General features: G+C 38.5%; 4 protein-coding genes across 4 annotated transcripts; 3 read left to right on the top strand and 1 right to left on the bottom strand.

Annotated features, from left to right (window-relative positions):
- The first annotated feature begins 103 nt into the window (after nucleotides 1-103).
- LOC117792330 (circadian clock-controlled protein-like) lies at nucleotides 104-1,336 on the top strand. The gene is made up of 5 exons (XM_034632408.1): nucleotides 104-188; nucleotides 245-337; nucleotides 397-550; nucleotides 612-751; nucleotides 811-1,336. Exons 1-5 carry the CDS (start codon nucleotides 104-106, stop codon nucleotides 1,119-1,121), a joined length of 783 nt encoding a protein of 260 aa, XP_034488299.1. The 3' UTR covers nucleotides 1,122-1,336.
- A 1,014-nt stretch (nucleotides 1,337-2,350) lies between these two features.
- On the top strand, nucleotides 2,351-3,934 carry LOC117790550 (extensin-2). The gene is made up of 2 exons (XM_034630028.1): nucleotides 2,351-2,536; nucleotides 2,973-3,934. Exons 1-2 carry the CDS (start codon nucleotides 2,525-2,527, stop codon nucleotides 3,690-3,692), a joined length of 732 nt encoding a protein of 243 aa, XP_034485919.1. The 5' UTR covers nucleotides 2,351-2,524; the 3' UTR covers nucleotides 3,693-3,934.
- A 3,672-nt stretch (nucleotides 3,935-7,606) lies between these two features.
- On the top strand, nucleotides 7,607-13,133 carry LOC117790502 (pollen-specific leucine-rich repeat extensin-like protein 1). The gene is made up of 4 exons (XM_034629961.1): nucleotides 7,607-7,963; nucleotides 11,506-11,672; nucleotides 11,728-12,001; nucleotides 12,248-13,133. Exons 1-4 carry the CDS (start codon nucleotides 7,955-7,957, stop codon nucleotides 12,860-12,862), a joined length of 1,065 nt encoding a protein of 354 aa, XP_034485852.1. The 5' UTR covers nucleotides 7,607-7,954; the 3' UTR covers nucleotides 12,863-13,133.
- A 1,261-nt stretch (nucleotides 13,134-14,394) lies between these two features.
- On the bottom strand, nucleotides 14,395-21,716 carry LOC117790676. Its single transcript, XM_034630185.1, has 5 exons — nucleotides 21,325-21,716; nucleotides 17,665-17,973; nucleotides 17,233-17,608; nucleotides 16,533-16,739; nucleotides 14,395-15,364 (listed from the first exon to the last, which is right to left on the bottom strand). Exons 1-5 carry the CDS (start codon nucleotides 21,328-21,330, stop codon nucleotides 14,562-14,564), a joined length of 1,701 nt encoding a protein of 566 aa, XP_034486076.1. The 5' UTR covers nucleotides 21,331-21,716; the 3' UTR covers nucleotides 14,395-14,561.
- Between the last annotated feature and the right edge of the window lie 1,431 nt (nucleotides 21,717-23,147).

Here is a 23,147-nt window from a genome sequence, read left to right as displayed (position 1 = left end):
ATGCATTATGAGTTAAGGCTGAATTGATTAAAGTCATAGCCAATGCTCGATCGGTTATGGTTGATGAACAGTCCACGGCAAGCAGCCAACTGAAGTAGTTGCAATGTCATTTGCTCTGCAGTTTCTCATTCTCAGTTCATCTTTGTGGCTTGCCGTGGTGCATGCACAAAATTATCTTCAGGAGCCACGTAGGTAACATATTTTTTTTTAAATTTACCTAAGCTCATCTTGTTTCTCACTGTAGCTGCCTTTCTCAAGCCATGTAGTTTAAAGGATACAGAGAGTAATGCCTGTTTGCCGGCATTAATAGAGACTATTTTCCAACACTGGCGGAATGGTAAGCTCACGATTTTTTAATTGCACTTATATAACAGCTAAAAACCACATTTATTTCAGGTGTGCCTGGTCTACGCGGTGTGGGCTCTTTGGATCCTTTTCGGGTGGGCAAACTGCGAATTGCCCAACGTGTGCCACCAAATCTGGACGTACAAGTGGCACTGCGCAACTTGACAACTCATGGTCTTAGCCAAGCCAAGATACTTAACAGCACGTAAGTCGCAAGCAACTGCTCGTAGTTGAGAAACAATATTTAACAAAAAAATGGCATTTAGCACTCTCTTTAAGTCCGCCCACTATTCCCTTGGATTTCACGTGAGACTTTCAAAAACTAAAATCAGAAGCGACTACAAACTGAGGGGTCATGTCTTACTTCTAAATCTTAACAGTGCTGGCATTTTAAACTCGGAAATGGGTAAGTTTATCATAATTTTTGCCAAATTCAATGTTCATGTAATCGAAGCAAATTTTCAGATAACCTCGAGTTCTATCTGGCACTGAAAATGAAACCATTGATGGTGCATGGCTTGACCTTTATGAATGTCAGCGACATCAAGACAGATATTGCTCGGATTGATAAGATCCGAATAAACTTGACGAATCTTTTTGGTGGCAATCAGGAACTTGAACGCAGTGCCAATGAACTCTTTAACGAGAACTGGCGGGTCCTGTTCGATGTCCTCCGTCCGGTGCTGACTCAAACCTTCGATACGGTGCTTTTGGATCGATTCTCCAAAATATTTAGCTTTGTGCCAGCAAAGTTTCTGTTCCAGGAGTTTGCTTAACACTTAGCTATTTATTTATAGGATCGTTTAAATCTGTCATCACTCTCAAAACCAGTCACATATATTAAGCTTACATCACATAAACCAGTTACACTTTAAATGTAAATTATAATATTTTGATAAAGACAAATTATTTTGACTGCTCATTAAGAAAATACCCTGTATTCAAATCAAAAACCAAATACATCTGAATATTATTCACTTTTTAGTCTAAATATTTATTGTATGATTTTTCTGGAAGTATCAGGATATATGGAAAATTTACCGAAATTAATGTCTACTAGAAAAATAATCTGCATGTAAACAACTCCCATTGAAATTCAAAGATAATGTTCAAATAATAATAGTTCGAGCTGTGTCTCATCAAACGCTATTTACTTAATATTATTTTAAGTTTTTTAAGCGTTTGATCTCGTTGCGTTATATAGTAACAATGGTTTTTTATTTTCTTTAGATAATACTCCGCTTTTGTTAACAATTATCATATACAAATTGTTTGTTGTTTGCAGTTGTTTTCATTTCTGGAACACACCTGATTAACATTATTTTCACTATTTTGTCCAACCAGTTTTTGTTTGCATATGCCATTCATTGATTAGGTCAGTGGACTAAAAGTTTTTCGACTGCTTTTCGGACTTTTTTTGCCAAAGAAATGACCAATATCTGAGCAAAGGTTGTTGCAGTCGCAGTTAAACTAGGCTAATGGCAAGAAAACGAAACCGGTTTGGTCTATACATTATTGAAATTCTTTAGTTCTAAAAAGCTTCCGTATACATTTCGCTATTCCCTTGCTTCCCGTCTGCTGCATTCTGTGCTCTAAATGGAACAACCTAATTCCATATGCGTTTTTGCGAATTAACAGCATAAGTTGTCAGCAAAGAATGTTTGTATCGACATTAATAACCGGATTGCTGGTAGAATTCTTTTTAGCCGAAGGTTTACACCAGGGCCAGGGAGACGGGTAAGTGGCAGTGTTAATAACGCTTTCGATTTCTATGCGGCATTCCAGCTTACTCGATTCTGTTCGGACTTAAGCTTCGTATATCGCAGCTGATTGCTGTCAGAGCCAAGTGGTCGCCCCCAGTCCCTCTCCTTGCTGCACCTGCCCCGATTTCCGTCAGGTAATTTACTCTCGGCCGCCTTCGGCTTACAGTTTTATTTGAAATTTACTTATTTTCGAATTGTTGTTCGTGGTATAAAAGCGTTGCACGCCCTGATTTTCTTTTGAGTTGTCGTTTCGTTGCGCAGAGTCTCGTGTGGAAGTGCAGAAAACAAAAGAGTCGCTTTTTAATTGAACGCGCGCTGCTTTTTCCATTCAATTAATCGTATTTGATTTGAAATCAACTATTTGAGATTGGTGAAAGCGTTTCGACAATTGTCATTATTCACAGCCTTTATAAAAAATGCTGAAATTGGTGAGCAAAACCAACAATAAAGTGCAATAGAAACATTTGAAATTTGACATAGAATCAACTAATTGCTAAGTAAATATTAGAATGCAATCACGAAACTGGTTTTGCAACCGACGCCCCTTAATACCGTCTACAAGTCAACAATTTGTGCTCCAAGTGTCTAGAGATTTATGAGTATGATTAAAGGGGGCTTAATTGCAGGTCTTTTACCAACGTCCTTGAGCATGCGTTTATGGAATGCCGTTGACTAAACTTAATTGAATAAACTGGTTACTCATTTAACCAATTAATGCCGCGTGAAAGTGTTTGCAAATGTGTTTGTCAATATAAATTATCTGAATTAATTATACTATAATTACATTAAATAGTCATAGCCATTTTTTCTTAAAGTATTATAATAGCATTCAAGTCAACAATTTTCTTTTCTGTCTTTTAATAGTGCATTTGCTGTTGCCTTGTGCTGTTTCTGGCACACGTTGCGTATGCGCAACATCAGGATTATACAACGCCCGTACCCATATTAAAGCAGATTGATAAGCACAATGATGACGGCTCGTATACCTATGGCTATGAGGCGGCTGACAAGAGTTTTAAGATCGAAACAAAGTATGCGAATGGCGAAGTCTATGGCAAGTATGGATATGTGGATGATCAGGGCAAAGTGCGTGAAATTGAATATGGTGCAAGCAAACGTGGCTTTGAGCCAGCGGGCAGTCACATCAATGTGCCCCCTCCAACCCTGACCAACAGCAATCCGTATCCGCTGGGACCCAACGAGCTGGATGATGGTCAATACCGTGAAGATCCTGCTGTCTACTACAAGGATCAGAAGTTTAATCGCCCCATTGCAGCCAGCAAATTCAGTTTGGGTGATTTTGGACGCGGATATCAACAGCAGCAACAGCAGCCGCAATATGCACCTGCACCTGCACCCGCTCCAGCTCCAGCTCCCGCCCGACCGTATTACAATCCCACGCCCCAGTACTACAATCCTCCGGCTCCACAGCCCCGTTACTATCAGCAACCGGCCCCTCAGCCTTACTATGCGCCTCAGCAGCAGCAACAGTATAGCGGACAGCCAGAGCAGCATCATCCGGCGCTGCGTAATCTTAACATCTATACGGGCTCCTATAGCATTGACTATACGGGCAGAAAGTAGACGTGGAGTCGGACCCTTTGTCCATATTGTGTTGCACAGAGAGATAGCGACTAATGACTGATGTCCGAGGACAATGTCACAATGTTTGTTACTGCCAAATAAATCAGTCACTTGCGATATCAGATATCAATCGATCTATATATATCTAAATATATGTACCTATATATGTATGTGTGTAATATACAAAATATTGTTGAAAGAATACTCAATAAACTGCCGAATAACCAACGATGAGATCAAACATTCCTTGTCTTTCTTTGGCCACAGCTTTGGCTTTGGGTTCCGCTTCAATTGGGCCAATTGAATATACGGCAATAATCGGGCGCATTACGTCAACACTTTGCGCTACAAAAAATGAAAAAAAAAAGAATGATATAGTAAAAATTGTAACTGATTTAGATACTATTAGAAACCAGGTCTGGCCTGTTGTTGTTTTTGTTGCTTGTGGCTTGTGCTTTGTTGTTATTTGAATTTGGTGCACTTATGCAATGGCCAAAACGACTTTCAAATACACCGCCGCACCACCACAAAACAACCAACCAGTTAGGCACTAAGGCAGTTAGTCAGTTGGGCACTGGACAAGACCAAACAGCTGCTCCATGTTAGCCAACTTGAGTGTAGAAGGTGTATACATATTGTGCAGGGGCGTTTGGTCTGGTGTCAGCAGTTGTTTGGGGCTCGATAAGCACAGTGGCAAAAGAACAATCAAGAATATTATTAAAAATACATTAATAATTTTATTTAATTGCATTAATTAATTAACTGTGCTTATCTTTGATTTTATTGTATTTAATTGAATTGATTTTATTACACAGCTTTGTTAATATCGACCACTGTGCGATTTTGTCGGGCCATACTTGAAATGTTTTCTTGGCAGCAGCACGAAGAATCAAACGCCAGTTGACTGCACCTATTAAATGCACACAATACCAATAAACGCACACACATACTCACACACACATTTCCACACTATGTGGAATTATTTTTGCAAGCGCTTATGAAAGTGAAACTTGTCTGGGCGCTGCCGGGGCGTTGCCGTGACTCAAGAATTTCCTCTAACATATTTTCATATATTTTTAAAATATTTATTTTTTATGTTTATTCTTAATCTGCACAGTTCACAGCAGCTGCTGTTGTGGGTTGCTGTCAGAAATAGCACTTGCACCATAAGTACAAGGCAAATAGACATAAGAAGTTGCAGCTGTTAGCGAAGGACTTATTTCACTACGAAGCAAAAAAAAGAAAATACATGCTATTTAAAACCTCTTATGCATTTTAACGAACTATGTTGACAGTTATTTTGCTTTGTAGTTAGTTAGTTATTTCTGTGACAATAACCTAATTTTACGGGACAGTTTTGACTCAGCCTTATTATGCTAAAATAAATTTCTTGCAAATTTAAGCGACTCCATTGTGTACTAAAATGCAATTAGATAAATTCATAATTATTTTGCGGAAACTGGACTACAGACAAAGAATTTTGTAGGGTACATGCGATAATTGGCTTACATAAAAATTCATTAAAATAAAAAACTATACGTTTCTTAATAATAATTTTTTCCAGGTGTTAAAATAATTTTAAAATAAGGCACCTGCGATTATTTTACGTAAAGACGACGAGTTGGACTTTCAATTAATACTGCAAATAATAAAAATTGACAACATGTGTATAACTATCTAATTATTGTTCTGTTTGCTATTATTCTCTACTGAATAGACTTTAGATAATTTACTAACCTCCGGTTGTGCAATTTTTGCAAAACATGTTGTGGAATATTGTGGCTATGTATGACCTTGATCGTTGTGCGTACACAAGAGTCCAAGTTCAGGTGCACACGCAGTCGAAACAAGCCTACCTCTGCCATTGTTCCTCTCATGCTCGCTGTGTGAGAAAACCAGTCGAAAAACTAGTCTTGATTCAATACGCACTCGCTAAGAATCAACTGAAAACCGACCCCAGATAACTGCGTCATGGGTCAGGCCAGTGGTGTGGTTGATGTGGTTGATTTCCTAGTCTGGCCTGGTCCATTGCATGCGTTTCTGGATTGCAATGCTACCAACTAGTTTTCAAATCCCATTGCATATCCATATTTATGGGCATACATACATATGTTTTATGTATGTATATATGTATCCTGTAGGTATAACAATAACAGTGGTCTGCGTATGACTCGCTTTGCCATTATGAATGTTACTCCAATGCAACGGCAAGGCCATTTCAATTGTGTGCACAACAATAATAATGTAAAGGTGTATTGCATACATTTAACTGAACATTTAGGTGTGTGGGCAGTTTTCAGTTGGGTGTACAGTGCAAATTACATGTCCCCGACGGGCACTAGTTGTTCATTAACATGCAACACAATACGATCAAGAAAAACCAACGGAAGCATTTGCATTATGTATACGCACCGTTGCCATGCATTTGCAGACATACAATCATTTGCAGCTTATTGCTGATTCAATCTGTCACTTTTTTTACCTTCGTTAACAATGAACAATATCAGTAAATTAAGCTTGGACTCATTACAATAGCACAGCTTTTACAATTATGTTATTGCTCATTTGCGAAATGAGTCAGTTGTACGGAAACAATTCAACAATTCAGTTCATTTTCAAAATTTTTTTTATATATTTAATTAATATTGGAATTATATTAACATAAATAAATTTGTATATTTGTAATTTGGTAAAATGCATAACATGCGTTTAATTGTGAAGTAATAATTCGAGCAATTTTTTTTGCCGATATGCTTCTTACTAAGCTAATTAGCTGCCAATATTAAAAGTGATTCATATTTAATTTAATTTGTAATATACATACTTTAGTTTTAGCTTTATGTACTTTATTGTTGTTGACTACCATAAAACTGGTATTTCAATAGAACAATTTGTGTTACTTTAGTTAACCTAACTTAAACATACGTGTAGTTCACTTTGTCGGCACATTCTCTCATTTCTTCAATCGTTACCAATTCCGCCTGTCAATTTTTAGTTAATATTTCACATTTATTACCCTCGCACAATTGATAAATTGTATCGTTTGAGTAATTTTTCGGCAATTTAATGGCCTGTAAGTGTTGCGAGAAGTTATTTCATTGTTTTGGGTGTGTTAGGGCAATTTATAAAGCGTGAGCAAAGTAAACTGGTTATGGTCAATTTCTAGTGATAAGGCCAAGCTTAAATTGGTATTGAAAAAAGACTCAAATTTGACGGAAATAAAATGAGTTTTGTTGATAAATAAAGCAGAATCTTTTTATAATTTTTGGTTTTTGATGATTACATTTCTTAGATTTAAATAAATACTTATATAAATATTTAAAAGATATTACCCACTTCATTATGCTCTCTTATTAAGTAAAACAAAAAAAGTTAATTTTTAAATAAAAGTTTTATTTCGTAGATGTCAATTTCAAATTTGTTCATATATATTAAAATACATCAGAGTTTATATTATAAATGTTTTCATTAAATATTTTCAAATTAGATTGGTTTTATTTTCGGTTCCTTCTGTTTCCTAGTCTGTAAGATTGAACCTGTATTGCTAGCAGTTTACGTGACGTACATAGCAACAACCACCTCTTGTCCATTCCTGTTGTAGTTGTGTGTGATTGTAGTGGTTCAATAAAAAGCTCACGAAAGCACAGAGAGAACCGTTGCTAACCGCACAAGATCCAAACTCAGCCAAGCTGAGAGCTCTAAGCTCATGGCTTTGTCTAGTGTGAAGTCTGTGTGTATGTACATATATGTATATGTGTGTGTGCGGGTATAGAGTACTGCTTGCTGTTGTTGTTTGTTGGTACCTATCCTTAAGCGCATGTGCCGCCGACTCGTTGGTGAAGTTTTGCCGCGACAGCGACAGCGACTTCGGCAGCGCTGCCGTTTCTTGGTGTTGAACGTTGGTATGAAAAAGGTTTTCCTCGAGCAATACGCGCGGTGGTATATAAAGCGAAATACAACAACTTGGGCGGCTCAGTTGCTGTCGGTTTCAAGTAAATTGTTGGCGCACAGCTTAAACGCGAACTCGGCTCAAGAAAAAGACAAAAAGAAAAAAAAAAAAACAAGAAACGACTTCAGTTTCAGTATCAGTTTCAGTTTCAGTCCCGGTTCATTAGATCAATTGAAAGTGATTTTTGGTGCCATTGTTAGCTGGCTATTTTGGCTGGGTGTTGCCAGCGAAGGTCTTTTGAAGTGATTGCAATTAAAGTTTTTAATCGATTCGGAATAGTTGCGAACAAAGAGTTGCAAACCAAGTGTACAATATGAAAGTGGTAGGTTCCAGTCGTAGGATATGTGTATCTTACTATCCATTTACTAAGTATCTATTTATTTGTATTTATCTATACTATAAGAGAGTCTGCTTTGTGTACTGTGGCATGGGAAAAGGTCAGAGTTGAGCCTGAATGCGTGGCAAGCCAATCTTAGGTACCTGTTATTGTTGTTGCTGCTGCTGATGTTGTTGTTGTTGCTGTCGTTGTCGTTGTTGTTATTGTTGTAATGATTATTAGCTGATCGTTGACTAACTAGTTACGTCATTCCATCATAGGCAGTTTGCTCTGTACTCTGTGCGAAAATATCGCATAATTTGCTATGCAAATCGAGTTAACCGTTAATTTGCTGGAGCAGCCAGTCAAGCCGAGCAATTGGCAATTGTGCACCCAATTTGGTAACTGGATTTTCTAACATTATTTATGAGCTGTCACATGTGTGTGTGTGTTTCAGTGTGTACGTGTGTGTGTGTCTCTCTGGTATGGCATTGTGCACGTAATTGCAGCGCATTCTATGGAAAAAAGTTGCAGGAACTTTAGTTAGAAAAAGTTGCACTAACAAGCACACTTCAGCCTCCCCCCTTGCCACCCACCACCCACCACCTACCATTCTCAGTTCCCTCTCAGTCGAGCGCGAAAATATCAAAGGCAACGCTGCAGACTGAAATCAACGACTAAATATACACGTACATTGGCTCAGTTCACACGCTGCGACTGGCAGCCAACATTTTCGGTCAGCAAAAAAATTGACATCAGCAGTTGCAGTGCATTGGACCCAGCTCCATGTCCAGGCCAACAACTTGGCCCGCATGTGAGTGTGAGTGTTAGCCAAGGCTATGGCATCTGGCATCTGGCATATGGATATGTCAGCTTACGAGTTGCCATATGAAACAGAGGTGAAAGGATTTTCGCAGCCAATGCCGGTAACGATAACGAATCCCTCTTGGACACATTCCATGGCAAACTGTGTGTAGAAGCTAGTGTTGTTGCTGTTGTTTTTGTTGGATGTCTTGTCAACGAGCAGACACCCATTGAATCAATCGGCAGTTAAGTGAATTTACTTGACCGTTGCTCCAATTTGACTTGTATGTGCAGGACTTTCAGACACAATGAATCATGTCAGCCCCAGGCATCCGCAAGTCATAAAAAAAAACAGCCAACGTGCCCTAGTCGACTGTGAAACACCCTGTAATATTAAACGAATTATGTAAAATAATTATAGCAATTTTCTCAGAACTTTTTCGGCATAGAATAAGGATAAATACTTTATGGATTTTGCAATTTGAATAGTCTTGAATTTGAATATATCTTCAATATTCGCGAATATATTAAAAATAACTAGTATTCAAAATCTTTCCAAAAACGTTTATTTTAAAATGTCTTCAGTAGTCTGATAAAAGACTGGGAAAGTACAAATAAAATAAATAAATAAATGATTTAGTATAATTAAAGTCAGTTTTCCCATTAATGTTCCTAAATATAATAAAATTCAATGATTTTAGTTAATCGGTTTTTTTTTTTTAAATCTCAAGTAATTTTCTTCCTTTGTAAGTTCTGAAAAACCTGTTAAGAGTAATTTTACTTACTTATTATTCATCGAAACGGTTAAGAGCCCTTGTTTTTATCAAAATTTAAATAAGATATTAAACTTAAAAACCAATAATTATGATTACTTTATTTATCTTAAACTTAATCTTTATTTGTAGACTATTAAATATGTCATTTACATATAAATTTTTTTTTTTAAATACTTTTCTAACTGAGAAATTCTTGTTTGTTACAAAAGTAAACGTAAGTTGCACTCACTCGCTTAGGCTTATTTTGCTTACAGGGTATACTCGACAGTCGAGGGCTTGATGCGCTTGTCATGCTGTCGACTGACTGCCAAATCTTGAGTTTCTCATTCCAGCTGTGTAATTTCTTTAGCATTTGCTTAGTGTACAACTGGAGATGCATCTTTCAGATACTTGCAACATACATATCTCTTAAATTGGCAAGTGTGGGAAATTTGCTTTCTTGCTTCTACTTCTTTTGCGGAATTCGCTTTGCATGTTTCCTTAGCTCAAATTATTGCAGTCTGTATGTTGCCATTTGACTACACTCGAATTATTCAACCGCAACTGTGTGTGGGAGTTTGAATAGAAATGAGTAATTCATGCATTTCATGCATTTCTCCCGTGGATAGTCAATTAAGCATTGCCCAGTTAGAGTATGATGTAGCATGGCTATCACTTTGCTGTGCCTCTCAGCATATCGCGTGTCTCTTGGGTTTGGGTTTATGCAACGTTGCAACAAAGCTGATCGCTGTATACTTTATGGCACGTAGCCGTATCTAGCTGCCCCCATCGGTTCCTGGTTGGCATTGGAGGGCGCCCAGCTACAATGACAACTGGACAGTCGACCGATGTCATTGACCAGCAAAAAAAAAAATAAAAAAAATAAAAAATAAAACAACATTAACATACCCTGCACCAGTGTTTTAGAAATAAGTATTTTTATAAAAAATAAAATAACCATGAACATGCAACATTTTATTACATTTAAATTCACATGTGTATTTATGTATGTATGTATGTATTTATGTGTGTATGTATAAGCGTTGTAACGCGAACGTCACCATTCGCTCTGTCTCTTTCGCACACGTCTGTTTATTATACCCGGTACTTAAAAAATAAGTAAAAGGGTATATTGTGTTCGTTGAAATGTATGTATCAGGGAGAAGGAGCTATCTCTGACCCCATAAAGTATATATATTCTTGATCAGCATCAACAGCTGAGTCGATATAGCCATGTCCGTCTGTCCATGTGAGCGCCTAGATCTCAGAGACTATAAGATATAGAGATACCAAACTTTTACCCACAGACTCCAAATGCGTTGTAGCAGGTCAAGTTTGTTTTAAATTGTTGACACGCCTGCCGCAAATCACGAATAGCCACCACATCCACAGTTTTTGAGATAATACAGTTTTTATGGTAATTAAAGTTATCGATTAATATTATCTATAATATCACTTAACCACAGCAGGATCAGAGAAGTAGAACGGGAGTAATAGCTAACCAAAGTTATTAATAAAGTTATTATTTCAATACACTCACCTAAAAGTATGCAGTAGTTTTTATTAGGTAGTAATTTCTGTAAAGTACTCTTATATATATTGAAATAAGTAACGGGTATCCTATGGTCGTGTTTTTGTTGTACTTCTTATATTATTTTCACCGCTATTCTATAAGCAACTGCTTAGGTTGAAAATGAAGCGCATTAATAGCTTGGAGATTTTTAATAGAGGATGCATGCTTAATTTGTTGTCCGTAGCTCATTTAGTTTCTGACATATATCCCTATCACAGTGTACAAAAAGTGAAAGGTAAACGTCAAGTCATCGGCGTCGCTGTCGTCTTGTGGCCCATTCTTTATACACTGTCAAGGTGTACTGCCTGCTTTTATCTTTTAGCCCGTCTGGCTATTAGCAAACCGGTTGCAGTTTTAACTCCAACGGAATCTCAATCTCATTCTTATACTTAGTCCATTTTTCATTTAAATTGCAGCTGGAGCGTTTACTGTTAATCGGCTGTCTGGTTGGGGGTCTGGTTAGTGCACAGGACTATCAAGTCTATCAGCAGAGTGCACCACGCTCGGCACCACACAGACTGCACTCCACTGCCCAAGAGGAGACGCGTCCCACGCCCGTTCCCATTCTAAAACAGATCAACAAGTAAGTAAACGGTAGTAATTATCCTTAATCATGGCTAACAATCTCATTTAAACAGGCACAATGAAGATGGCTCGTATACATACGGCTATGAGGGTGCCGACGGTTCCTTTAAAATCGAAACAAAACTGGCAACCGGTGAGGTGAAGGGTAAGTATGGCTACATCGATGCCGATGGCAAGGTGCGCGTTGTGGAATATGGCGCCAATAAGTATGGCTTCCAGCCATCTGGCGAGGGCATCACTGTAGCTCCGCCCACACTGGTAGATGAGTCCACCAAAGAGGAGCCCGACTATGAGGATGAGCCTCAACAACGTCCACAGCGTCCCTACGTAAGTTGAGTTCACTCTAGTTCCCTCGCTTACATTCAAAAATTAGTTTTTCTACATTTAAAAAAATTTAATGTTTCAAATTGAGTGTATAAATTTTTCAATTAAAAAGGATTATTTAAAAAAAATTTGATCTTGAAACTTGCAAAAATTTTATAAAATTTTGTGCGAAAGTCAACAATGTTTGAATGAGATTTTATAGTAAAATTTTTTGAGTGTAACCTACTATTTACTATGTTTCTCCTGCAGCGAGTTCAGCGTCCTCAGCAACCGCCCCGAGCTCAGCCAGCACCATCGCCTCCACGTCCACAACACCAACCACAACCGCAACCACAGTATGTGCAGTATGAGGATGAGGAAGTGGAGCCACCACGTCGCCAACAGTACGCACCGCAAGCACAATCTTCATTGGGTCCATCGCCGCCCCGTCTTCAAGTGCCTGGAGCACAGCGTTCCACAGATGTGCTCTACTCGCCACAACAGCGTCCCGCCCGTCCCGAGCCAGATTACTCGCAGTCTCAAAGCTTTGGCGAGGGTCCCTCCAATGTGCGCATCTCACGTCCTGTCTATGCACTGCCTCCTGCTTCCCCGGCACCCAGCAGTGCACGTGCCCAGGGCTTCCTTGCACCCGCATCTGGTGGTCGTCCGCTGCTGGAGCCTGTGCACTTTGGACCCACACAGGCGCCCATTGCCCAGCCTGTGCAGCAGAGTATTCCCCAGCAACAGCCACAGTCGAGTTACCAGCCGCGTGCCCAAGGACGTGCCGGTGGCAGTGGCAGCCTTCTAGATCAACTCGCCCGGGATTATGCCTTGCCACAAGGCAACGCACAGCCACTGCACGATATTACCTTTGGATATTATTAGAAGTGAACTGAGGAACTGGTATTGGGTAGTTGGGCGGCCCATTGGCCGTTTCTTTGAGTCAGGTGCATACAACGATACTCGAATAACTCGAATAGTTCCCATTCCCTCTATTTCGTTGCAACTATTCTGCATTCGCCAGTGATTTCTTGCTTCTACGAGTAGATTTTAGAAACTTTAATCTATAACCTGTATTGTATGTGTATTCCATTCGTAAGAATTTGTTGTCGACGTTTTATAATTAATAAAAAATCAATAAATTTTTGTCCTAATATGTTTCTGTGGAATAGATTGTTTTTATTTAAATCAGGCATGTTTTACAAACCTCGAACAACCCACAAGCAAAGCAAAAACAATAAAATATATGGGCAGAAAACAAAGTAGTGTTAACAAATCTCTAACAGCGTAAAAGCAACCCAAAAGCAATTCCTGAAAGCAAGCAGTCATTTTTTTCAAGTGTTTACAAAATGGTTGACGAATTTGGCAAAACGTTTTATTTATTAAATTGAATTAACTATTTTTTAAATTGAATAAAAACTTTTTTTTTGTTTGTTAACTATATAAAATATTTCTAAGCCTAATAATTTTGTTAAGGCTGGAATTAAATTTGAGGAAGCCGTTTTTTTTTACTTCGAAAATATTTTCGAAAAATATTAAAAAGCTGACACTTAAGAAACACCGACATTTCGAACGTTTATTCTTTAAAGGAATTTTTGGCAAAAACTCTAGAGAAATTTGATCTCTACAAATTCGGAACACCAAAACTTTGTTTGTTTGATTTCAAAAGCGGCTGTCAAAAAAATCTCTGAAGATTTCTTAAACGCATCTCACAATTTTATAAATTAGCTGTCATACTCTCTCAAAATTTATTATTATCTATTAATTGAAGCAAAAAAATCTAACTAATGTATTTACACACAGAAGCAAACTGAAAGTAACGGTTACTTATTCAAAATTAAACATTTCATTGAGATCCCAACTCAACGAAGCTTTCAAGCTCTTGTCAGCGAGTTAAATTTAATGAAGTATACTTTTAGGCTGCAAATTAAAAGAAACAAAGCATCGAAAGTATTTTTGTTAAACGATTATTTATTTAATTTAAATACTTAAATATAAGATAGTAAATTTCAATGCAGTTACTGCCAATATAGAAGTTTCAGGAATATCTCTGTTGTTGGGACTTGAGAGTCGTCCGGATCTGAAGATGAAATGTGTGAGGAAGAACGTTGGCTAAATCTAAAGAAGTGAAAGTGCTGTTAACTGTAAAATGGGCTCGATCCACAGTTATTGCCCGGGCAGGTGAAAGGGCTGGAAGAGCTGGGTCCTCTTGGCGACTACTGCCGGTAGACTGTAAAGAGAGTGTCAGGTCAGATGTGTTTGATTGAGATGATTAAGCTTGATAGCCAGTTTCCAGGTGGGTTGGGTAGGTAGTGTGGTGCAGTGGTTCAGTGGTTCAATTTGTGGTAAAAGGTACATAAAAGCAGTGCAAACAAAGTGGAGAGCAGGGTGCTAAAGATGCATGCCGTGCGTTGGTTCATTAGCTCGTTTATTGCCTCTCGAGGGGCGAGTTCAATAAATAATGAATAAGGACATAAATAAGTAAGGTTAGGACGAAAACTATATGTAAATGCTGAATATGACTTAGAGGACTATAAATAGACTACGAATAACACCCGCCCAGAGCGTCGCATCGACGCATTCCCTACACTTCCAGCAGGCGATTGAACATCAGCGGATCCTGAATATCGTAGTCCTGTGCCCGAGACATGCGTATGCTGCCCGGACGCTGGACGGGCACATGACGGCGCACCTTGTAGGCACCGCTATAGCTGGGTCTTGGTGGTGGTCCTGCTGGTGGTGCGCTGTAAATGTATTTTGTTTTCTGCACAGCTGGAGGCAAATATTGGAAGGGCGCCGCCTTGTGCACCTGCTTCTCAATGGAATATGTCACGGGTCCACTGCTGCTAGGACCCTTCCGCTTGGCCACCTCCAAGGCGGCAATAATCGGTGACAAATCCTTGAGAGCATTGCTCTTGTTGGCATGATAGTTCTCAACTCTGTAATCGCTAGCGGGTGCGGTTGATGATGGTGATGGTGGCTGATAATCGTAGCCCTCATTGGGATGTTTCTGTATGTACGCCTCCTCCGCTGTCTGCGGCTTTTTGGCCATCTGATGATAGGTGTCGGCGGCTCCTTGATTTGGTGGCACCTTTGCCGCATAAGCTGCCGTTATGGACTCCGTATGCGACAGTGACTCCAGTGTGCCCAGATTATGTGGCAATGGAACACCATAACTGTTGTATAGATCGGCCTGCTCCACATTGGAGCCAGTCGGAACATTGCTTGTGTCCAGTGCCACTGTCTTGGAGGCGGTGTACTCCGTCTTGCCATTGGGCAACATACTGAGAATCTCCTGCAGCTGCAGTGCCGCTTTACGTGCCTCATCGTCCGTCAGTTTCTTGTGGCGTCCATAAACATTGAAGTCGTCGGTGCCGGCGGTGGCCACTGTGCCGATGTTCAGTGTTGTTGTAGTTGTTGTTATGTTTTACATGTGTTTATTGTTGTTGTGGTTGTAGTGGTTGTGGTGGTTGTGGTGGTTGTTGTTGTGTATGCAATGAGTGAGATTTCATTAGATTTACCAATTAAATATTTATGTTGCATCGTTAAAGTTTCTATTTACAATTTTGACAATGTAATTTTTATTTCTTTTTAAATATATATGTATTTGTGTGTGTGTGAGTGTGTATGAGATGAGCTTGAGCTTTGCTTGTTGTTTATACAGATGACGTATTAATGTTAAATTTAAAAATGAATTTACTTTTCTGCTTCTTATTAAATGGTCCAAGTTTTAGTTGAGAATTTGAAATTAGTTGCTACTGCTTAAAATTAAATTATTCTATATATAAAGTATAGAAATATATATATGGCTTAATCGTTATATTATTCAGGGTTTCTTATTAGCAATTTTGTAACAATTGTCTATATACAAAATATTAAGTATGCGACATGTTGTCGCTATTAATGACTTTTGGCTTGTCATTAGTGCTAAGGCTGGCCACATATTCAAAAGTCCACGTATATATACAAGATTAGATGATTATTATCGTACTTTTATTTTTATGTACATAAAACAATAAACATTGCCATTTGTCAGCCGGCACCTGACCACAATCGTTTGCGCAATGTCAACAGAGAGAATTATGTAATACGCTATAGAAATCGAAAGTGAAGCTAGAAGTGTGTCATAGAAATAGATACGCTGTCCTTAGATGGGTTAAAGAGTGCTTTGCAGTGTGCCAAGGTGTTAAGTTGTTTATACTTGTATTTACAGTTAATTCATCAGCGACATGATGAGCAGCTGATGCTTTCACTTTTCTTTCGACTGTTGAGGTTTTTGCGCGGACTTAAACTAAGGCAAGGGAGTGTGTGGTGCGGTGATGCGCTTGTGCGGTGGTGCTGTGATGCGGTGGTGTGATGGTGTGTTATTGTGTGATTGGTATGCAAACAGAGACAACGCCTTGTCGTGCTTATTTGTTGTTAAAATGATGATGGCTTAACTGGGATGGTATGAGTATTAACATCATGATTATATACATATTTAGATTTATTTACAGATATCCAAGTACGTGTACTCGTGAATATATTTACAGAGCAAAGCTTACGGTTTACGCACCATCTTGTCCATAGGCAGACGGCAAGTAATTGTTCTGATGCTCCTCGAATGCCGCGTGGCCAATGCTGAATGGCGCACCACCACCACCACCCACATAGTTGGAGCCAGCCGGTGGCAGATATTGGTGTGTGGCACTGCTGAACGATGGTGGCTTCGAGGGTGGGCCATAATTGGCATGTCCCGTGGGTATCTCGTACGTTGTGATGGCTGCAATGAGGAGAGGCGAGAGTTGGTGGTGCAAAGTCAAACACAAAAACCAAAATAGGCTAAAGTATGCAAGGCCTGGTCAAACGAGTTCGCCTGTCCGACTGTCTGACTCTCTGACTGTCTGACTCTCTGCCTGTCTGCTTGCCTGCAAAAATGAAAGTGGAAATGCTTTTCCAGGGGGGTCAATGAACGGTTCGCTTCGATACGATTCGATTTTCAGTTGCAATTTGTATTGGGCATTTGAAGAGGGGAGTCGTCTCTCTTCCGCTGGCCAGCTTTCAATGTAATGTTACTTGTGCGGTTATCAAGTGGAGTGGTTTAATTATTATACTTGTACAGTAGCTCGCCTATATACTAGTTCAACAGCCGGTAGTTACATAATGACCTTAGTTTATATTTCATGGTCCGTTGGGCCAGACTGTGTGTGTGTGTGTCTCTGTTTCTCAGAAGACTAGGAAATTGATGTTTCGCAGCAGCTCGCTAGCATACTCACTCTCTGTGTGGAGCACGGGACCTGGCGCCGATGCGGAATGCTTGTTGCCACTGCCGCCGCTGCTGCCGCCTGAGGAGGCACCCGATAGGGAGCTCAGCTTGGCAAAGGGATGCACAAAGCCACCGCCGCTGGAGTGACCAGTGGCGTAGGTGTGCGAGTTGACGTGCGCCGAATTAATGATGGATTTGCCCACATCTGTGACCTTGTCTCCAGATGCCGCTACCAGATTACCGCCAGCGCTAAGCACGTATCCGCTGCCCTTGATCAGTTGACCCTTCAATGCGGTCACTCCACCTGTAATGGCCTTAACCGCCTGGAATATTGTATTCAACACGGACTTCTTGAACGACCAGGGATCGTAATCCACAGAGTTTCCCTGAAATAAAGAAATTGTTTAGTTTAAATCAACTTTGAGATCGATCCCAGACTTACATGGACGACAATATCGTGAGATTTGTAGCTGTCGCCGCCTCCGCTGCTTCCGCCGGAGCTGCCCGAGGCAATAGAGGCGGATGCCTGGCCAATGCTGGACAACAGGCCGGACTTCAGATGCGCCACATAATCAAAGCTGCCGGATCGTTTGGCTATCTGTGAATCTTTGATGCTCTCCCCCTGCTCATTGTCCAGATCTGTGTCCTCTAGCGACAAGGATTTGTCTGCCGCTCCTTTGCTACTCTCTGCAGGATAAGCGTGGCAGAGCATAGGCAGCGCTCCAAGAAGCAACAGGCACAAGCTCAGCAACTGAAAAAGATGAATGTTGGAATGTCATGTTACTTTAAGAATAATATTCATAACAATTCTATTTTGCAATGTCTAATTAAGAGAATATTCAAAAAGACTTGTATTAAAAGAAAAAAATAAAGTAATGTAGTTAAAATCCTTAATTTTTTTGAAAAAAAAAAAAAATTGAAATCATTGGTCTGAGAAAATGCAAGACAATTTAAATTTAAAGCTGACCCATTATTGTTAATTACAATTATTCGTAATTAAAACACGTGCATAAAAAAAAACAGGGGTCATATTTTTTGTTTGGATAAGTCTCAAATAATTTTTATCTAAATTGTATTTATTAAAAGTCCTGAAATACCTCTTACATATTCCTTATAACAGTTACGGACCGTGTATAAGAGGTGTCGGCTGGAAAATGCCAACATCACTTGGCTTTTCACTTAATTCAATTTGCCAAAACGTGGGGTCGTGTTGCATCATCGGCGGCTTGTGGCAGCCACTACCTTGTTGCAATAATGCATTCATTTGTCACTCACACGCACACACAAATCGCATTATACCACTTGATTTTGTACACTGTACGCTGTACGCTTTAATATTCATAAATATTATGCATAGTGACAGGCCTAGTTTGAGTACCCGTACTGTATTGGTCACAGCTGAGTAAATTCGTTGCAGTTGCCACATGGTGGGGCATGCTGGGGGCGTTGGGACTGTGGCCACAGAGCGTTTTACATCTGTTTCATGGGCCATCGAATACTGCAGCAAATGTTAATTGATTAGACAATATGAGTGGATTCATTGGACTAAACGAATAGGTAATGAATATGACAATCTAATAAGAAATTACGAGCTGTCAGACTGACAAGCATTTCCTTGATTGAAACAACATATTATTAAATATCGTGAAATTGTTAGCTAATTCAGTAATGATGTTCAATTTAATTGAGCAATTGTATTGTAAATTGAAATTTCAGATAAAATGCGATCTTCATATTTGATGTTGATATATGAAGATGTCGTATAAAGTTAAAATTTGTTAAAAAAACCAATTGGGGTAATTTTAATAAGTTTAATTAAAGGTGTATCTAGATATAATATAATTGTCACAGTTAGTTCCTAGTTTAAATATTTTAAAACTATCATTAAAGTTCTTCATATAAACTCTAGTATTTACGACAGTTAGCTACTACAATTAATGTTATAAGAATTATATCTTGACATTAAAATCCAAGTGTTTGCAAGATAAATTATTGAGACTTGAATCATTTAAGATTTTGTTGTTGATTGGCAATCTCGTTTGCTAATAACTAACTGTTAATAACAAAATGTGGGTCACAAAACTCTTGAGAAATATCTAATTAGTTACGAGTATCTGTCTGTATCTCGATAAACGAATACGAACACGAGTACAAGTAATTTGACAAATGCTTTTTAAATTGCCCTTGCGGAACCGCCCTCTAAAAATGGAATATGCAACCTTTTCTTTCTCAACTCAATGTACAATCCAAATATGATTTTTGGCAGGGTTCCGATTGATGTGTCATTTAAGTCTAATTGCCTTAGCCCTCGCACGGCTCAAACGGGCAATCTGCATACAAACGGACAAATTAAAATGTACTCGTAAACTCTGTCAATAAATGAATGCCTATGCCAGGGCCTGGTTCGCATAAATGCAATAAATTCAAACTGTCTTTGGTTTATTATTTTTGCTGTTGTTGCATTGTTTATTAATTTTAAATTTAATTGCAATACTTCAATTCATTTGTTTTCTGTATATACATTACGTTTTTTTGAAACCCAACTGACTACTCGAATGTATTCGTATGTAATTAATAAAATCCAATCTATCGATGATGGCAAACATTTCATAACCGAACGCAAGTAAACGAAAATTACTTTTGGTTTTTCCACAGTCTCTTAATTATATTTTGATTTGTTTTTTCTGCTGTTTGTTTAACCTAATTGAATCAGATCGAATGGCATATTGAACCATGAACCAACCGTTGGCCAATTTACTGTCAGATGTCAATTGTTTCTCTTCAACTGTTTTCCCCATGCCCCCATTGAGCGAATTGTTGCACTGTCATCGTATTGGCTGAGTGTTAACCCGAAAGAGAGTGAAAGTATTGCCGGCTTTTGCTGTTTGGTAGCAACTCACTTAACTCTCCTCAATATTTGTACACTTTTTGTGGTTTCTGTCGGCGACCATTTAATTTGCATGTTGCTCAATTGTTAACAATACGAAATACATATTTATTTAAACTATGCTCACGTCGCTCACGTCGTTTAAGTAATTGCGGTAGGTTTAACATTTGTATACCCTACGCCAATTATGACAGATGAGAAGGGTATGTCATAATTGCTGAGTTTCGTGTGGTTCACTTAATTACTTTGACAAGTGTGTCAGGCATTCAAGAAGTCACTTTTTCAGCAATTTAACTAAATTATTATAAGTCCCTCATGTTATTGACAAATGTAAAGGGTTTCTTAAAATTTTAGATCTTATAAACGTGTCGTATTCCAAAGAAGGCAAATATGATCGATTCGTAATCTCAATTTACATTCTTAGATTAAATTTGTTGGTATCATTACATATTATTATTAAATTTATTGTACTTGCATCAGGAAACTAAAATAATTTTTAGGGTATTTTAATTTTGTAGGCTCAATAGAAAACGTGATTCTTTATGATTGTGTTTCGTTTTTTGCCCAAGTCTTAGATTTATTGTTTCTACGTGTGGCCCTACTCATTTGTTTATTCACTCACTCGCTTTGCTTTGCTTTCCGCCACATTTTAGTCAAATTTCTTTTACAATTTTCGAAAGCCACAACAATAAACAATAACAAAGAAACGGCAACGACGACGACGACGACTAGATGTGGTCTGACATAATAATAATTATGCATGACATTTTACCTTCACACTCATTCAAGTGGACCGAAGTTTCATTCGATTGGTTTTGATACTCGTAATGACATAATGCCAAGAGCTATTGAGTGAGTGTGATTCATGTGTATTCATGTTGCATGCATGCAGCAAATGAATCTTGGATACCTCAAGTGCACAACCGGCACACTATGCATTGGGATTTTTGGGTTACGATGGATTATATAAGCCATAGATGGATAAGGAGTTGAAGATGCAACTCTTTCTTTCGTTTGTTTAGCTAATAAAATTGCCGAAGCGTGGCCATTTGAAACGAGTTTCAGTTTGGTAAGAGAATTAGCTGCACTTGAACTTGTTTGGTCCCAAATCACATTGCATAAATACTGCCAAAATGACTGCGTGTGTGAGTGTGTGCTAATTTGGTCATTTGGTTATTGGCACGAACACTTTCACTGCTGCTGAGTTAAGCTTACCTTCATGATGTGTTGTAATTGTTGGTTTTACGGTATTGGGCTGGGATAATGATTAGCTCAGCTGCTAATCAATGGAACAACCGCGGCACAGTTGTTGAGAATAGTGTTGTTGTAATTATTTGCTGTCTTTTAATACAACTTTCCACACTGGAAACACTTGCAATTGGCACTGTCAATTTGGGCAACAGCTACAGCACTTCTTTCAATCAGTTCGTTGGCTCTTTGGGCCTGGCTGTAGTTCGGGCAATATGTACGTAAGTATTTCGTAAAAGCATACAAGAGACACAGATACACGTTCACAGACACACACACACACGCACACACACTGATTTCACTGGCAACAAAACGCGCGCGTTCACGATGACTTTCTTTCTGCGCTGCTCGCTTGCCTCGATCGTGGGGGCTTTATATTTGTATATCGGATTTCGGGCGATGGAGGTGGCTCCTCGGCGACGACTGACTTCGAACTGTAGTCGAAAATGGCACTGTGTGGCTCTTTTAAAGAAATTTGTTGAGAGCGCTTGCTCGCTTGCATTTGTTGTCGTTTTTTTGGTTGCTCTTAGGGGCAATCCGAAGAGTCGATGCCATCGCTCACAACGTTCGCTCCATTACGAGTTATTACATTTTTGGCAGCAACAGCGACATTTGGCTTCTCTCAGTGTGAGCTTGGCCCATCTGCGAGGGGCAGACAGCTGTTCGCGACGCGACTCGACGCAGAGGCAGTGGCAGGGGCGAAGTTTTATGCGTGAGTCGTTGAGTTCAATGCGTTTGTCAAGTGGCCGCATTTGCAACATATAAGTGCATTGGATTCATTAAGTTTGCTTTAAACGTGTTTAATTGAAAATATATGGCGCTTGTGTTTTATTTGTTTGACTTGTGTGGCTAGCCAAATCAAAAGACTTAGGCAACGAACTTTATGCATTTCGACTGCATTTTTTTACAAGAAATATATGTTCCGATTTTGTCAGTCCTTGACGTCGACTGATTTATTTTTTTTATGTTATTCTTCTCTATAATATTCTACTCTAATCCAATAAAATTTACATAGCAATCAAAAGCAAGGACCGCATATATTAGTTGTGATTACAAATGTTGACTAAATAAATCAAGATGAGAGATATTTGTTACAGCAACATGGAGAACATCAAAATTGCTATTGTAGTCGTAATTAGCGACCACAGCCTAAACTTCTCTTTTCATCTCATATATTTAAATTATAATTCTTCTTCTTAATTTTTTCAGCAAAGAAAATATTTATTTAGTGTCAACTAAGAACAGTTGACATAAGTTAAATTAAAATAATTAAAATGAATTTAAAATTAAAATTAAAACTAAAAAGATAAAAATAAAAAAATAATTAAAAATGAAAAAGACTATAAGCGTTATATTCATCTTTATTTTTTAAGTTACTATGTAAGACTTAACTTTGATTTTTTTAATAAAAAAAAAATAAGAGTTGTTTTCAATTTTTATTTTAAAGATTACAAAAAAATACATTATTAGGAGTTACTCCATAGCTCTTAGTTTATTTATTTAATGTCAACTAAGAACAGTTCACTAAAATTGTAATAAAATTATGAAAACAAATGTAAAATTAAAAAATAATATTTAAAATTCAAACATTTCAATTTGTAAATAAATGCTATGTTCTTGAATTATATTGATTTCAGTCAACTTAATGGACAACTATTAAGTTATCTAAATTATTATGTGCGTACCCATTGCGCTGACAGCCTTGACCCATGTCTCATTGTAATGCGCCCCAGGCTCAACTGAACCTTTAAGTGCAAAGTTTGAACGTTAAAACATAGTTCAGGGCATTA

This window comes from Drosophila innubila (genome assembly GCF_004354385.1).
Source record: "Drosophila innubila isolate TH190305 chromosome 3R unlocalized genomic scaffold, UK_Dinn_1.0 2_E_3R, whole genome shotgun sequence".
Taxonomy (NCBI): domain Eukaryota; kingdom Metazoa; phylum Arthropoda; class Insecta; order Diptera; family Drosophilidae; genus Drosophila; species Drosophila innubila.
This window is presented reverse-complemented; position numbering and strand designations above follow the sequence as displayed.

What these genes read in the sequence shown, in the direction of transcription:
- LOC117792330 (XM_034632408.1), top strand. Translation starts at nt 104, where the DNA reads ATGTCATTTGCTCTGCAGTTTCTCATTCTCAGTTCATCTTTGTGGCTT. An exon ending in AAATTATCTTCAGGAGCCAC is followed by an intron (nt 189 to 244) that starts GTAGGTAACATA and finishes TTCTCACTGTAG; the next exon opens with CTGCCTTTCTCAAGCCATGT. An exon ending in CATTTTAAACTCGGAAATGG is followed by an intron (nt 752 to 810) that starts GTAAGTTTATCA and finishes GCAAATTTTCAG; the next exon opens with ATAACCTCGAGTTCTATCTG.
- LOC117790502 (XM_034629961.1), top strand. An exon ending in ATTCTAAAACAGATCAACAA is followed by an intron (nt 11,673 to 11,727) that starts GTAAGTAAACGG and finishes TCATTTAAACAG; the next exon opens with GCACAATGAAGATGGCTCGT. An exon ending in AACGTCCACAGCGTCCCTAC is followed by an intron (nt 12,002 to 12,247) that starts GTAAGTTGAGTT and finishes TTTCTCCTGCAG; the next exon opens with CGAGTTCAGCGTCCTCAGCA.
- LOC117790676 (XM_034630185.1), bottom strand. An exon ending in CTCACGATATTGTCGTCCAT is followed by an intron (nt 17,609 to 17,664) that starts GTAAGTCTGGGA and finishes TCTTTATTTCAG; the next exon opens with GGAAACTCTGTGGATTACGA. An exon ending in TCCCGTGCTCCACACAGAGA is followed by an intron (nt 16,740 to 17,232) that starts GTGAGTATGCTA and finishes TCCTCATTGCAG; the next exon opens with CCATCACAACGTACGAGATA.